At 35.2% G+C, this 16,836-nt stretch overlaps 1 protein-coding gene across 4 annotated transcripts in view; it reads left to right on the top strand.

Annotated features, from left to right (window-relative positions):
- Positions 1-16,836, top strand: part of PPP4R4 (protein phosphatase 4 regulatory subunit 4) — a 72,723-nt gene that overhangs the window by 28,732 nt on the left and 27,155 nt on the right. For 3 of the 4 annotated variants that reach the window (XR_011324684.1, XR_011324683.1, XM_009917941.2), the window contains exons 4-8: positions 5,836-5,983; positions 6,652-6,725; positions 8,925-9,031; positions 11,570-11,677; positions 16,204-16,325. Coding sequence is in view for 2 of the 4 variants with exons in the window: in XM_009917941.2 (XP_009916243.1) it covers positions 5,836-5,983; positions 6,652-6,725; positions 8,925-9,031; positions 11,570-11,677; positions 16,204-16,325 (559 nt within the window). In the remaining 2 variants the exon portion in view is untranslated. Of the gene's footprint in view, positions 1-4,113; positions 4,212-5,835; positions 5,984-6,651; positions 6,726-8,924; positions 9,032-11,569; positions 11,678-16,203; positions 16,326-16,836 lie in introns of those variants that run through there. The other variant, XM_069783566.1, reaches the window with a different exon arrangement.

The following is a 16,836-nucleotide window of genomic DNA, read 5'->3' as shown; positions in this document are numbered from 1 at the left end:
GACCTGGAGCGCTGTGTCCCCTTCTGGGCTCCCCAGTATGAGACATGGACATACTGAAGAGAGTACAATGAAGGGCCATGAAGAGGAAAGGCTGAGAGGGCTGAGTGTTCAATCTGCAGGAGAGGAGGCTTAGAGAGGATCTTATCAACATATATAGATACCTGAAGGGAAGATGGAAAGAGGATGGAGCCAGGCACTTTTCAGTGGTACCCAGTGACAGGACCAGAGGCAGTGGGCACAAACTGAAACACAGGAGGTTCCCTCTGAACATCAGGAAACACTTTTTCACTGTAAGGGTGACTGAGCACTGGCACAGGTTGCCCATAGAGGTTGTTGTCTTGCTCCTTGGAGGTATTCAAAAGCTGTCTGGACATGTTCTGGCTGTAGGTGGCCCTGCTTGAGCAGGGGGATTGGACAAAATGACCTCCAGAGGACCATTCCAACCTCAACCATTCTGTGATTCTGTGAATATCAGACATCACCTTTCAACTTAATATTATCTTCTGAAAATTCTGTGATCCCAGGAGACTCCTATTTCTTAAGAGCTGTTCCAACTTTTGTCTGATTATTTAAATTCCACAAAAGGCCAGGAAATAGCTGTCCTCCGAACTGAGGACTAGTATAGATTGACTGATTGTTTAGAAAACATTGAAGTACTTCTAGTTATCATGTTTTGTGCTATAAGATGCAGGTCAATAGGCATTTTGTTTAAATATATATATTTGTATAAAAAAATGTTTTGAGAAAAAGAGTGATCTGAAGTTGCAAACTAATTGAAAACCCTTAAATTTTCACCAAGTTTCTGCAGTTACTACCACATGTTATTCTGACACCTGTAATCTATTCTTTTCTAAAACAACCAATTGGCTTCAAGAAAAGTTTTGCTTTATTTTTTTTAAATTATTTTCTGTTTAACAGGCTGAATCCATTTTTGTCTCTTGTGTTTCTGCTTTGAGAGTAGTGTTCTTCCTGAAATGAAGGAGTAATAAGAAACACTGTGGTTTATTCACCCTTATTTGTCAGGATGTGGAGAAATGGTAGTCTTTGCCTCTCTGTCTTTAATAAAAGGTCTAATATGGGAATAGAGTTTCTGATTCTAGGCTTAAGCTTTTTATATGGAGATGGAGAAAAAAAATTAAAAGGATGATCATGAGCATGATCGGGGCCAAGGGCCTGGAAAATATTTGTGTAGTGGGAGTTGGAGCTCAGTGTATATAGATCAGGCAGTACTTAATTACTTTGTAAAAGTATCTTCCTGCATAATAATAAAGGACATTCAACTGAAAACAGTGTATGAAGAAAGAAGAGCTAGGAACTGAAGACAGAAATACTAGAAATTAAGTAGACAGTTCTAATAATAAATCTGATCAATCTTTGAGCAAATAACCAAGAAACGTAGTGTGTTTTTCATCTTGCAGTGTCACTTAAATCCAAACTGAATGTCTTCCTAGATGATAAATTAAATGAAACGTAAGTTAATGGGCTCAAGGCAGAGGTAGAAGAGTGAAATTTTAATGAGGTCAGTCTAAATCTAAGAGTTTCTTTCTCGTTTAAGCTTTATAAATTGAAACTTTCTGGAATGTATATGAATTAAATTTCTTTCTGTGTCTATACTCTTATAAAGCAGGTTCTTCAATGGTGCTCTGTTATCTAGTATTTATTTGATCTGTAATAGAAGAACAGTTCCGTTGTACCCGTGTTCACTGCAGAACAGTATTTGGCATTGTCCTGGTTTCGTCTGGGATAGAGTTAACTGTCTTCCTAGTAGCTAGTTCGGTGCTATGGTTTGAGTTCAGTAGGCGAAGAATGTTGATAACACACTGATGTTTTCAGTTGTTGCCAAGTAGTGTTTAGACTAAGTGAAGGATTTTTCAGCTTCTCATGCCCAGCCAGCAAGAAGGCTGGAGGGGCACGAGACGTTGGGAGGGGACACAGCCAGGACAGCTGACCCAAACTGGCCAAAGGGGTATTCCATACCATGTGATGACATCCCCAGTATATAAACTGGGGGGAGTGGGGGTGGCAGGATCACTGCTCGGGGACTAACTGGGCATCGGTCAGCGGGTGGCGAGCAATTGCATTGTGCATCACTTGTATATTTCAATCCTTTTATTATTACTGTTGTCATTTTATTAGTGTTATCATTATCCTTATTAGTTCTCTTCTGTTCTATTAAACCATTTTTATCTCAACCCATGAGTTTTACTTCTTTTTCCCAATTCTCTCCCCCATCCCACTGGATGGGGGGGAGTGAGTGAGCGGCTGCGTGTTGCTTAGTTGCTGGTTGCGGTTAAACCACGACAGGCATCATTAACCACTTGACCTATTCTTTTTTTCTTATCCTTGTTTTTACTGGAGGAATAGTCCTGACCATTAAATGGAAACTGTTGTAGTCTATAAAGGCATAATTGAACTCCACTGAGATTAGAGTCTTGCAAATGTAGTCTGGCATTGCAGGGAAATAAACTGACTTAAATTACTGCACTACTTTCGCTTCTGTAGATTTGGAAAAATAATTTGTGAATTCAAATTTGCACATGAAAAATGAGTTGCGTAGTAATTTCATGGTGCTATTTATCTGAAAGTATTGTCACCACATAACTGGGTAGGTAAACCAGTGTACTTATTTAGCATACTTGCAGAAATCCAAAGCAAAAATAAATACTGTTTTTATTAGAGCTGAGGATAAAAGAGATAGAGGAAGAAATAAATGCAAGGAATGTTCTGGCTGGATAGATTACAAATTTTTATTTCACTTGTGAGAAATTGATAAAACTGGTTACTTTTATAAATAAATATAGAAATTGTTATATGCAAATTACTTATGATTCCTTAAAACCTAATTAAATTAAAATTGTATCAAAGACCATTTATATATTTAACATACATGTTTTAGGTCTGAAGTGAGCAAAATCAAGCATACAATATGTCAATAAATATGCCAGATCTAAGTAATGATTAAATTGGGTGTCAGTATTTTGGTTATGCTAATAAAACAAATACATTGTATATCATTTAGATGTTAACATAGGAATGACATTATGAAATATTTTTCAATATTCTACAGTTAAAATGAAGTGTCATCCTTGTATGGGTTCTGTTGCATAGAGATCCCCGCTCTCCGGATTTCTGCATGGACCTCCTCATGAACCTTGGAAGTCATTGAAATGCAGATTTAGTGAAAGCTTAGACATTCTTCTCAGCATTTCTTGTGCACCAAATGGTTCCTTTTAAATGATGTTAGTAGTATTTTCCTTGTTTTCCATCCTTCGGCACTGCCACCGTAAGCAGTGGAGGAAGATTGCAGGTGTCTAGCTGACATTTTTCCAAATGCTGTGATTGCAGAAAAATGTGGCTACTCTTCTTGAAGTGTATACATCAAGCTTTACTCGGTGCTGTCTGATTAGTTCCAAACTCATTTTCACAGTTACTTATTTTCCTAATATATCAGTCTCCCCTTGAAAGCTCTTTTTTTTCCCTAGTTGACTTTATAGTTTAAGAGGTGGGTTGATTTTCACCCTGTCTTATACCTAACATTGATTTTAAGGTCTATCATCATTGTATCTGAGCTTCTGTAGTCTCCATTATTTCTGTGTCTTTCTAGTCCTAAATGAGATTTCTGTTATATCAATGCAGTTACTAAAACAATGTTTCTGCTTGCAGCATTCTTTCAAGAGAATTCTGTTGCTGCAGGACATAAAGTGCATTAAACTGGAGGAGAATTTTCTGTTTTCCAATTAATAGAATAAGCCAGGCTTTCTAAATTTTGAAAGTTTTGATGCCTGAGTTTAACTTGTAGACATGAGGATAGTTCAAGAGCATGCTAATACCCTTAAATTCCATTAAATACGCTTGTCTGAACAAGATAGACAGGAAAAGCTTTCTTCCTCCAGAGTAAGAATCTGTGGAGGATCCATGTATAAAAAAATACATTACTTTCTAAATAAATAAGTTTATATTAAGTAAATTTAAATCACTCAACTTGAGTTTAGTGAAATTGGAATGAGGAGACGCATACATTTTCATATGTGGAACTGCACAGTTCTGAGTGCAAACATCGATGCCAGCAGGTGTGTAAGCAATCTAGAAATTCACATTTCAGTGTCTCCTGAGGTCCATGAGGAGGCACATCCAGAGAACGTGTTCTCACACATGATTATCCAGAGTTGTGTGGATCTGTGGAAGAGACTATTTGGGAACTTTATTTGATGGTAAGTAACCCTGCTTGCATTGCGTACAAAGTGAATACGTACATAAAATTGAATTTGGCTCCATTATTTTCTGGTCTACAGTGGTGACTTAGCATCTAGAGGGTGTAGATAGTTCTTTTGATTATTTTAGGGATGATTTTCTGAACAAGTGTAAGCCAGAATCCCAGAACAGTATCCACAGGTATTCTGATCCCAGAAACACAAAAATTGGTAGGTGTCCTTATTCTTGGCTGTGGCTGTTGTAATAATAATGGAGGAACAAGGACAGAGGCAGGCTGTGGAGATAACAAGAGGGACGTTTCCATGGCTATTGAATGCAAGTATTTTATCACACTTTGGTATACTGCGCAGTGCTGTTTGTTTTTTTCATTTGGGGGAGCAAGAATGCTTTTACAAATATACATGGCTGTAAACTGAGACAGCTGTTGAGAGATAAGTAATGGTTCTCTTTGAAATCAGATAAAGTAAAATTTATGCATTTGCACACACAAACTGGTTGACATTTGTGTAATGAAAACTTCTTGTTCTACTTTGAAGTAAGGGAAGACTACTAAATAATTTCTCAGATGTCCTCTGCAAACTGTATTTTCCTAGCAAAATTCCTCTGCTATATAATATTTAGGTGCTTAATAGATATTTTCTTAATCTGGTCTAGGCTGATATTTTTAAAAAATTAAAATATCAGCTTATTGTTGATTTTTGGTATATGATCTGAGAAAACACTGTTCATCTCAAGCGCTTTAAAAAAAGAAACAAACCACATATATGAAGTGTTAAATAGGCTTTAAACTCTTACTGAGTTTGGAATCGCTTGTAAAATGAGTTTAATGCTTTAATAGGACAATAATGCACTTTATTTTCTCATGAGATAGAGAGATACCCTTAGTGAGGTAAACAAATGGAAAGTTCACCTAGCTGATAGCTATGTACATAGAATGAATGCTATGTCATAGATTGCATCCTGCAAGCTATTTGGCATGTGCATAAATGTGAAATTTAAATTGCCTTTTTGTTTCATTAAAAAAAATTAGTATATTTCATTCCCCTATTATCTTTAACTTTTGAATTGATGCTTTTAAAGACAGCCTAATTATTTATATTCTTATATCTTAAAGCTAGGGACTAGTAAACGCTGAGTTACCTAGATAAATACATCTTGCTTTATTCTTAAGACTGTATATATATATATGCATTTTCATTTGTGCACTGTGTCAGTTGGCAAGGGATGAAATTTAAATTGCCTTCTGTTATTTTAATATCTCTCACTGGATGAATGAAATACTTCTTTTTAATTCATGTGCATGAACCGCAGAAGTGCAATTATTGGCTGGTCTGTTTTTACCTCTCATTTTGTAAAGGAGAAAAATCCACACATATGCATTGATGAAACTGAAAGTCACAAAAAATGTTATAATTAACTTTTTCTTAAAAGGTTCATGCTATAATATAAGAGATTTTAATATCTCCAAGTAATTGCTATTAAGTGAAAATAATTTTATAGCCAATTTTGTAGTTTACCCAGTTTGTTGCACATTCACTCTTAAAAGTGAATGTAAAAATTTGAGTGTTCTTTCAGTACATTTCAGCCTCATGCTCTGAATTGATATAATTTGTAATTATACAGGAGGTGCTGCATGTTGCAGGAGTGGAAATGCAGTTAACAGCTGCTGTTTCATTTTTGACTGTTCTGCAAGAGGAGTCAGTGTCCATTCATACGTACTCCCACTCCTTCCTACACATCATTCTCCAGAACCTGGAACACAGAGATGCAGGTCAGGGCTGTGCAACTATACTGATGACTGATTACTTCTGTATGTTTTGTTTCCTTAGTGACTGTACAGTACTGTGTAAAGCAGTGAGTGCAATCACTGTGGCTTTGTATCTAGACTTGCATGAATGAAAAGATTTTTGCATGCTGTAGCATGCATGTAGCAGACAAAACCACTTTGTCTGAAGGACTAAATCCCAAAGTTGTTACTGAGTACAAGCTTCTACTGAAGTACCAGAATTTAGTAGCTGAGAAAATGGAGGGAGGATGGTTGACGTTTCTTCTGCGATGAGTAGTTTTTCTTAACTTCTTTGACACTATTTTTAGGATACAAAGAAATAAAAAAATGGCCTCTTGTAAAACTAGAAAGTTTCAGTGGGCATAAGAAAAGAATATGCTTCTAAATGAGGGAAATTATCTTTCCAAAACAAACAGCATCTTTATTATTTTTCTACAGGAATTGAAAAGGTAAAAGAAATGGGGACAGAATTTGCTTCTCACCTATCCTACTTCTTAGTTTGAAGTCTTGAATGTTAATTTAGTGGCTTTTAGATACATAGCTCCTTGAAGAGGTGCTTGTAAAAAGTGAGAACTAATTTTGTAAAACTGATGTGTGTTTTGCTATACTCGATATATGTACAACGTAAGATATAAGCCATTTCTTTCTAACAGGTGTCAGCAATGCATGGCTAGAAACTCTTCTTGCTGTAATAGAAGCTTTACCAAAAGAGACTATCAGACATGAGGTAATAATATTCTCCCACTTATGCTAACAACAAATTCATAATATTTTTAAGATTGTATTTCCCTGCAAGTCTGATTTACTTAAGTAAGATTTGTGGCAGTTCTATGCCTGTGAAAACAGTAATGCTTGTGGAACATACTGTAAGAGAGGAATGTGCTAAAAGGCGAGACAGGAAGGTCACCTTAAAAAATTTTAGTGTTCTTCAGCAAATAAAGACTACTTACTGTAACACTTCCACTGCAGTTAGTATTCTAAGTAACATGTTTTCATGTATCCTGTTTTGGTTTACAGCATAGTGTCTCATTCTGTGTCTTCATGAAGAAACTACATTTTGTTTGCTACTGGACTAAAATTCTGATTTCTGCTAAATGGGACAGCTAGAGATGCATTTCATTGTGTATTTCAGTTGTTCTTGATGTACCAAAAACCTAATGGCTTGCAAACACTCTTAATTTTTCACTGTGTAGCTCAAGAAAGAGGAAGGAAATCTTTCATTAAGTCATAATGTCACTCACCTTTACTCAGCTAATTTATTCAGTTTTAAGTTTTTGTATTTCATTGTTAAGTTTAAAAGCTTTGCAACAGGCATATTTTAGTATGTTTATAATTTAAAACAATATGAAGATTTAAAGATATGATTGTTTGCATAGTATAAAAATACTCATTAAAATTAGTGGGTAATTGAAATCCAACACAGTTTAAAAAATAAACTTCTAATGTGTGAAAAGTTATCTTGGAAAAAAAAAACCAAAAAACCCTGGGAAATTATTCTAGTCACCTCCAAAATCTAATTGTAATGGAATTTTAAAGGTGCCATCTAAACAAGATGGAGTTTCTCCCCTGATTTGTCTCTAGGAACACATCTGTAAGTTTCCACAAAAATTTTCTTTGGGAAGGTCACAACTGATAAAGCAGTGTTGATTCAGCAGCTATACAGAAACCTGAATCTGAAAAGGGGCCTTTCGTGTTACTTGAAGGATCTTTGTATCAGAAAACTTGGAATATTCTAGCTATTAACTTTTTTTGTAAGTAAAAATCATAGGACAATCTCAGATTCCAAGGACATAAGGAAAGGTGTGTGTCTCAGACCAAAGCTCAGCCTAACCCAGTATCCCATCTCTGGCAACAGCCACGTCACGGGGGAGACTGTGTCTGTATCAGTAATTCGAGTTAGTGTTACAAGACATGGTGTGTTTGCTGTCATAGTTCAAAGACCAAACAAGTAATACACAGTTCTGTAGATAACTAATGATATGTTTCTTTATGCAGTGTTATAGTTAGAAGCATACCTTATGTACTAATTCTAGTCTGGGTGACCTATTTGTCCTTACAGTGGTAAGATGCCCTCACCTCAATATTTCAGCTGGTAAGAGTAGGAGAAAAACGCTTTTAGAATATTGTCGGACTTCCCTGCCCTGTCTATTATCCTTTTGTGGAGCTCTGCAAAAGAGATTGAGTCAGGAACTGTGGCAGACTACAGGAGATACCTGTCTGTAATGTTCATCTTAGCCTGCCACCTGGATTTCTGTGATTGTTCCTGGGCAAAAAATAAGATATCTAAATATGATGTTCTGCCGGCCTTTGTTTGTTTCTGGCACCACAGAGGTGATACAACAAATGACATCAGAGCTCCAATAAAGATGCAGGTTTTCTGTGTCTGTATGGAAATGAAACCCCTTCCCTACGGATTCCCAAAGTATGCATAATCGAGAGGGATCGTTGCCTCAATACTTTACATCAGAAGAGGTGTTTCCTGGGAAAACTTAGGAGAGAGAACCTCAGAGAGAATTCTTCTTCCTTTCTCTGCATATTTTTTTTTTCTTGTGCAGAAACGTATTTAGCAACTTTTGTGAAAATTACCAGCTAATAGTTATAAATATTCATATACAACTTAGTCTCAAAATAAAGACACAAGTAGACAAATGTAAAACTGTGGCTGTGATGTGAATCATAAAATGCTATTTGGGCCAAGATATGGGTTTAATATGCTATAATTAGCACTGAATTTTAAATACAGGTTTCCAATAGACTATTAATGTACATAGGCATCATTATTGTTAGTAATGATTAATTTCATGAAGGGGGTAGATGACATTTGGGATATGTTTTTCTAGATTTTTTTTTTTTTTTAAGAAGAGAAATGCATTATTTACTGCTTACATTTCTTCTGTTCATATTTCTTCTTTTCTCTTTCATACAGATCCTGAATCCACTTGTTTCCAAAGCACAGCTTTCTCAAACACTTCAGTCCCGCTTAGTTAGTTGTAAAATCATGGGAAAATTAGCTAACAAATTTGAAGCTCATATGTAAGTAGACATTACATATATTTTCATTCCACAGTATACACCAGTGTTTCTTTGTTAGTGGGCAAAAATTACTACAAGAAAAGTAGACTTTATTGCAAAAATTAAATGCTTTCTTTTTACAGATCCCTTTATCTGGATATTAATTAATAAAAAAATGTTCATTATATAACTAGCATATTCAGACTTGCTGATGTTCATCAGTTTATAACTTCACTTTGTATGTTCTTCCACAGGTTGAAATGGCTACCATTTTCATGCCATTCTTCCATATTGTTTTTCCTACTAGGAAAAAAGCCAAACAGTGGATTTCTCTGCAATTTACAGAGACAAAACACAACTTCATCATCTTAGAGTTTCTTGACATAAAGAGAAGAATCCTGTTCCTAACTTTTTATTTGTCTAACCAAATTTAACATGTAGATATATTTTTTTTCTATCCCTAGTTATATGGAGATGTATCAGGAGCCACTGTTGTTGCCTGATACTGTCCAGCTCTTAGATTCAGTGTCTGTGGGTTTGGACAGCAGTGCAGAAAAGGGAAGCAATGATGAAAGTAAACCTGAATAAATTATCTGCCCAAAGCCGTTGGTATGGTACATTCCTTGGACAGTTTACCCAGTCTTACAGTAGTATGACCATTTCACCAAATGTGTTTCCTAGCCAGAGAATTGGCCACATGTGATTTTGCATTGCAAAAGAAATCCACCGAGGGCTACTAAATGCACACAAACCACGTCTAGCTAAGGAATTCCACTCTAGTAATGATTTTTATCTGCCCCAAAATGCAAGAATTGAGAGGTAAAGATGAACAACAGGACCATGACAAGACATTTAGGAATAAATTTCTTTAAATTATGATTTTTTTCTTCATTAAAAAAGAACTAGAGGCAACCAAAAGGAAGCTATCTACACCTTCATTTGTTATGTAGACTACACTTCTTGGACATGCAAAAGTTAATGAACATGATAAAGTAGTATTTTTTGAGAATGTTACCAAAGCCTTCAAATCTTTATCTTCAAAATTTGTAGATTTGGCAGAATCACAATTGCTTTTATTTATTTGATGTTACATTCTCATGAAAATAAAGTGACTATCCAGATTACTTGGAATCTTATGAGAAATTATAATAGAGTTAGCCATAATAAGTTAAATAATCATACCTTCTTTTGTTGGGTTTCTTTAATATCATTCCTTGCTGTTCAGAAGTAGGAAACCCCTCATTTCAGTGAACAGATAGTAGCGCCGTTTCTGTACAGAAGGTAGATGTTAAGAAGATGGCTGAGAATTTTCTGGGACTTACTGATCCTCTAGTAGAGGGCTCTGAGTGCAGTTCAGAGGGCTGAAAACAGACCTGGATCCACAGGTTCAGAATGTGGCAGGCTGAGTAAGATTCATGACACACTCTCATTCCCCTTGCAGGAGTGGTCTTCGTATAGGCTCAGGGGATGTATCTGGCCTCAGGAGTGGGCAATATATAAGCATATCTTCACATTCTTCTTCGGAATGGCACCATTTTTTCTTGTAAAATTTATACTATAATTAAAAAATTTTCTTTTGTATTTCACACGACTCCCAGGTTATTTTACAGAGTACTGAAAAAGTCAGGACCTTGGAATAGAACATTACTTTTTCTACTCTCTGTTCCAACAGCTACTTAAAAATAAGTCTTTTTTGGAAGTAGTCCTTACTTCAGAGTATTCTAAAATGCCAAACTCCCAAGACTTTGTACAATTTTTTGAAATGTGAGGCCACATTTTTCTGTAAGAAGTAAATTAATTTTCACTGGAATGAGTGGAGGCTGTGCAAGCTGGCTTGAAAATTTTCTTGTCTATGTCTTCATATCATTTCTCTTGAGTTTTGCAACAACATAAGGATTTGGATAGAGATATTTTATGAGTACTCATGACAGCATCTTGGGCAGTGAAAGGAAACACAATGGCTGATTCTGCCAAGTTGTAGTATGTGTTTTTACTTAAACAGAATTCAGAATAGTTATTTTGTATCTGCCATTGATTTAACATGAATACTTGGGTCTACTTGCATAAAGGCATTGCAGTACTGAAGCTTTTAATCTTAAATTATTTTTCTACTTTCTTCCCAAATACCTCTTTGGCAATACTTGCATACCAAAGATTAGGTATTAGAGACATTTAATTGGGATTTGCACTTACATTTATATAATTCTTTGTATTCTTACAGTGGCTGTTCAAAAATTATACTGAAGATGGTTATTAAATGAGGACAGCATCTCTAAGCCTACCTACTATTTTTGTAGTTAAAAAAAAAGAAGATGAAATAAGAACAAATTATAATGACTATAAATAATCCCTTTTCTGTTTCTTTATAGCACATATTTGTGTCTGACATACAGTATTCTTTTATAATTGCAAATTCTCAGAACAATCATTTACCATGTGTGATAAATTAGTTTTAAAAAAATTGCCATTAGAAGTAATGTATGTTAAAATTTGAGTACTACAGAGTGGATTTTATATATTCTTGTTCTGTATAGTAATAAAAAATGTTCACGTTTTTAGCATTAAAAGAGAGATTCTTCCCTTGGTAAAACCACTGTGCCAGGATGTGGAATATGAAGTTAGAACTTGCATGTGTCGGCAACTGGAACATATAGCTAAAGGAATAGGGTGAGTACAATTTGCCTAACTGCTTCTAAATGCAAGATCTGTCTCTAAATTATTTAATGGTAGCCTAAAAACTGCTTTTAAGATTTCTAACTTAATTCATTCATACTCAGTAATGAATTTGGAGTGTACAGATGTGTTCTTAGGAATCGGCTGATGGCAGTTGGCTGTTTTCCATTTTCAGAGTTTTGTTTCTCTCTGATAGTAAAATTGCTGAACCATACAAACAACAGGGTTTTGTAAATAAGGAGTTCATCTATAGCTTCTTGAAATCATCTCAATTATCCATTGATGTCATTGGGCTTATTTAAAAATGGAAGAGGATTATGCAAGTATTAGCAGTTTCTAATAATTACTGTGCAGTTTTTTTGCAAAAGGATGCTAAATGTGTTTCGTAAGCAAATTTCAGTTCAGTATCAACTTTTACTCTAAGCTTCAGTGTTGCGCATCTAGGAATAGAAAAAGTCTGGAACTTTTATTTTAATAAATAGAACATGTTAACTACCCACACAGGATTAGTCTCTGAGTGAACAAATATTTTAAAATTCCAGGTCTGTCTACCTGTTATTGTGTCAGGAAGACAAAAAAGCAGTAGCTTCTCTTACAGACTTGAAGAAATTATCAAGTAAGGTTCCCTGCCCTGTGTTACACAGCAGGGATAGATTAGATCTTAAGAGTCCCTCTGGCTTTTTAAAATTGTGAATTTATGAGTAAATTCAAGGATGAGGCTGAAACTGAAATGTAATTTGAAAGATATGGTAAATAAGCACTTCAGTTTGTTAGTACTGGTGTTTGTGGAAAAGATGCCTTCCTGTGGCTGTGGAACGATTTATTTTTTTTAATGGAGAATTATATTGTGCTTTAGATTCTGAGTTATTTAAAAAACAAAAACAAAAACAAAACACCAGAAATTCCTGAAGCAATGCTATTTACCTCTCAGCCATGGAATACTGGAAAAGTCTATGTTCAGGCAGTGTTTTAGCTTACTTGGATATAGGGAATGAATATTCACAGCAAGAACCAAGCATTACTGCCATGTACTTAATTTAACTTTGTTTTGGTAAGGTCATGCAGGATAGTAATTTTTAGATTCCTAGATAAACTTGTCTTTATTGCATACAAAATAGTTTTATATATGTGCTTCAGGCATCTCTTCTGCAAGGTCCTTGTCCTGCAAAAGTTGAGAGGATGTGAATAATGTGAAAACACAATATTCATCTTCATCAACTTCATCTCAGTGAAGTTACTCATTTGTTTTTGTACTTATTTTCTTTTATAACAAAATGTAAGTTAGCACAGTAAATCATTTTAACATTTTCCATATTGAATGGCTTTAAATTTAAAAGAACTTGTGATTACAGAAAAGAAATGTAGTTTTTGTTGATATTGTTGATATTTGTAAAACTGGAAATTTAACACTCATTTTACTAAACTGAATTACTGGATTTTTTGCGCATGCATTTATTTTTATTGTATGCATGTATCTCATGTATTTTTATGTATCTTAAAAATTGAATTCTGTTTAGTGGGAGATTAAAGATGAGTGAAAGAGAGGGTTCTATTTATCTTCAGGGAGTGACCAGGTTTTTTTATTTCCATAACTACTGAGTTTTGAAGGGAGGGATGGTTCTAACTGTCATATTAGTTTGAAAATTTTTGATGCCACCAGCATTGAAAGCCACAGAAACATATTTGCAAAGCATTTCTCCCCCACCCCTGCCTGCCCCCAATTTCTGGGTCTTGATTTAGGATGTAGTCCTACCCTTCTCTCCCCTGACCATTCCTAGGCCGTATGTTTTTATCTCAGTCACTCTCCTTCCTCTTTTCTTATTTGTTATTGCTCAATCCCATGAGATTTTTTTGGTGTCTGATTTGAGATACCATCTGCATTTCCATGGATTCCTCTAACCTTCTTAGTTAACCTCTGCTATAGTCAAGAGCTGAGAAGTAATCATATGAATTTGGCTTTGAAAATTATTTGTGACACATAATACAGCAATTTTTTAATTTTTTTTTAAATAGCGTGTTATTCTGAGTAAAATAACTTATCTAGGATATGTATATAGCTAGAGAATATTCCTTTCAGATATTACTGAAACATTTTTTTTTTTGTTTTAAGAATGTACAGCTGCACAGATTTCCTTGCCTTGTGGCTCAGTGAGGAGCAGAAAATGTTGTTGTTGGTAACCACTTGGAAACACTCACAGTTTGTGTGAATCTGTGTGAATTTGCTTTCAGCAGTTTTATTTTACATTTAAGATAGGTATTTGTACAGCCAGGTGTTAAAATAAGAACTAAATGTGTGCATTTGTGGTTTTTTCCTCACTCCTCCTCCAGATGCTTTTTCAGTTCAACATATACTAAGCAGTGTGAAAGAAGAAGCAAAAAAGTTGTTTTCATTTGTAACAAGGTAGCAATATCGTATACTAACAAGTGACCATTTTGGAAAGGAAATAAAATTTTCTTCATTCTATTTAGTGTCTTTAAAATGAACTTAGTTGCATTTATTATACCTGGGAGCTGAAAGTCTTAAAACAACCTAGATATTATGCAGTGGCAAATGACGGTATTACTGGCCATTTACCCAGCCTTAGAATAGTGGTTTAATAGGGCTAAATACAGAGTTATCAGTTAGTGGTCCATTCTGTATATTTTCCTTTATTTAATTCCTCCCCAACTTTTATTTTTAGCATTAATGTATCCATATACACTGTTGTCTCTCTGAGGTGTTTGCCTAGTCCCTTCCCAATGATTTAGATGCTTTAATCTCTTAAGAAATGGTGAACTGTTGGTATTTTCAGTATGTAAACTATTGCAGTGTTTCATGTTGAGGATGAATAGGTAGTAGGAAAATGAAGGCAATTAAATAAACAGAAATAAGCTCATTTTTAGGTAAATGTTGAAGGCATAATGTGACAACAGCTCCAATGCTTATTTTTACTATTTAGTGATGTTACCACTAAATGCTATCATGTCATTTTCTCATAATTTTATATGAATGATTAATCATCTCTTTGGAAGAATACTGTTAAGCTACATCTTGATTTGCTGGTAACAATAATAAACTCTGTAAGGCGCAAATCACTGATGCTGATTATAAATGTTTGAAAGTATTATTTTTCATATTGATTTAAAAAAGGGACAGCTGTTACTTGTTTCGTCTGATTGGAAGGGGTATTTTGGGCATTTTTATTTCAGTTAAAATCTGGCATCCTGGAGGTTGTGATCGGTTATGTATTAAAACCTGTGATTGAAATGACAGAGTCTAAACTCTTCATACACAGTCGCTCACAGTGTCGAACATAGTTTTGATTTTGTCGTCTTGGTTAACGCTCATGTAGTGTAATTTTGTCAGAGTGTTTCCCTGCAGCTTTATGTTTTGGGCAGTATAATTGTGGGGGGCCAGATCCCTGGCTATTATAAATTGCTGGGATCCTGTTCTTGAGATATGGTGCTTACAACAGCTTTCACTAATTGACAAGCAGACCAAGAGGCTGTACATGAGAACAGGACAAAGTGGGCTTCTTCACTCAAATGCAGATAAATTCAAATACTAGAAACCTTGACTACTATAAATAAAAAAAATGGGCGTGATAGAAAAAATATTGTGGAAATACTGGGTATGTCTTCCCAGTTCTTGTTGATAGTAGGGCTGCAGGAAAGATCTTTCTAATTTCTTAAAGCAATCAAGAATCAGTTATACACTGGGACATGGGAAATTATGCTGGTTGGTACCTTCTACAGAAGCTATACTTTTGCTCCAGGAAGCGAATCTCGTTTTGTCTTATGCCAGTCACCTTACTGCGCAAATGTTTCTGTGTCAAGAGTATTTCATCCCTCCTTAGTCATCTCTCTGATTAAACTCTGATTTCTAAGTATGTCTCTAATACAGCAATCTGCTGCCAATGTATAGATTCAAGTTGTCAGGACTGTCACACATACAGACAGTGCTAGTAATTACCAAGGCAAAAAGAGACAAGCAGAACCCTTTCTTTACTAGTTTAAAACAAGCCTAAAAGCTAGTGTTTGGACTAGTTGTGAAGCCGTGTTTTCTCTGAGCAGTAGTTGCTTACCCTTTGTAAAGAAGTCTCATCTTTGAAGCATAAGATTTCCAGACACTTCAATCCAACATGACTGATATTTAATAATTTTTGGCTTTGGACCATCGCACTGAGAATTTTCTGCATATTGATCAGAACAGTTTTCTTACTGACACAGTGAAGTAGCTGGGCTCCTTTGAGTTTTTCCAGACTGCATTTTCTCTGATTTATTTTGAGCTAATTTGAATGCTTTTTTAGTGATGAAGTTCCACATTTTAAATGTGCATGGTTCTTTGGCTGACAAAGAAAAAAGTCCTGAGATAGACTGGAGGTTTTAGTTTAATTTTCATTTCCTTACAACTTTGTCAGTTTTTCCTTCTTCACTACCCCCAAAAAATCTAAATTAGTATTTCAAGGAAGAATTCTGTTTTGCTGTGGCAATATTGTTTCATTCTAAGTTTTCTCTTGACTGCTTGCCTCACTTTGCAGGACAGAACTAACAAAAACTGTGGTGCTTCCAGAGTTAGTAGAACTGGCAAGAGATGAGGGCAGCAGTGTACGCCTTGCAGCTTTTGAGACGTTAGTGAATCTGCTTGATGTGTTTGATGCAGGTAAGAATTTAATTTAGGCTTACTAGCCCAGTTCTTAATGCTTTAATGTATCTTATAAATGTTTTTAAATGCTTTTTGTTCTGTCTGCATTCTTCAGACATTTGTGATTTTATGTGTTTATTGTTTTACCCTTTATGTATTTCATGTCTTGCAGTGCTTTATACACAGTAAGTTTTAGGGAAGGTGAACCAGTTGTCCACAAAATCAGTTTTCTTATTCGAAGTTTCTAATGTAATCTGGCTAAATGGAATGAGTAAAATTACTGTATAAATAATAGGAATATTGGGTTGTTAGTATTAACGCTATTAATACACAGAATACAAAATGTTAGCTCAATAGGTGACATTGCTTATGCTTTTTTTCCTGTTAACTAGTTTTTGCCTCTTAACTGAAGTAAAGCTAGTCCTATCTCCAGACTGCAGCCTGCCTTCTGAACTGAAGAACCCAGACTGGGGCAATGATACAATATTTGTGTGGGTATCAGTAAACCTGGCAGGTTTTAACATCCAGT

This window comes from Haliaeetus albicilla, chromosome 5 (genome assembly GCF_947461875.1).
Source record: "Haliaeetus albicilla chromosome 5, bHalAlb1.1, whole genome shotgun sequence".
In the NCBI taxonomy this organism is placed as follows: domain Eukaryota; kingdom Metazoa; phylum Chordata; class Aves; order Accipitriformes; family Accipitridae; genus Haliaeetus; species Haliaeetus albicilla.
This window is presented reverse-complemented; position numbering and strand designations above follow the sequence as displayed.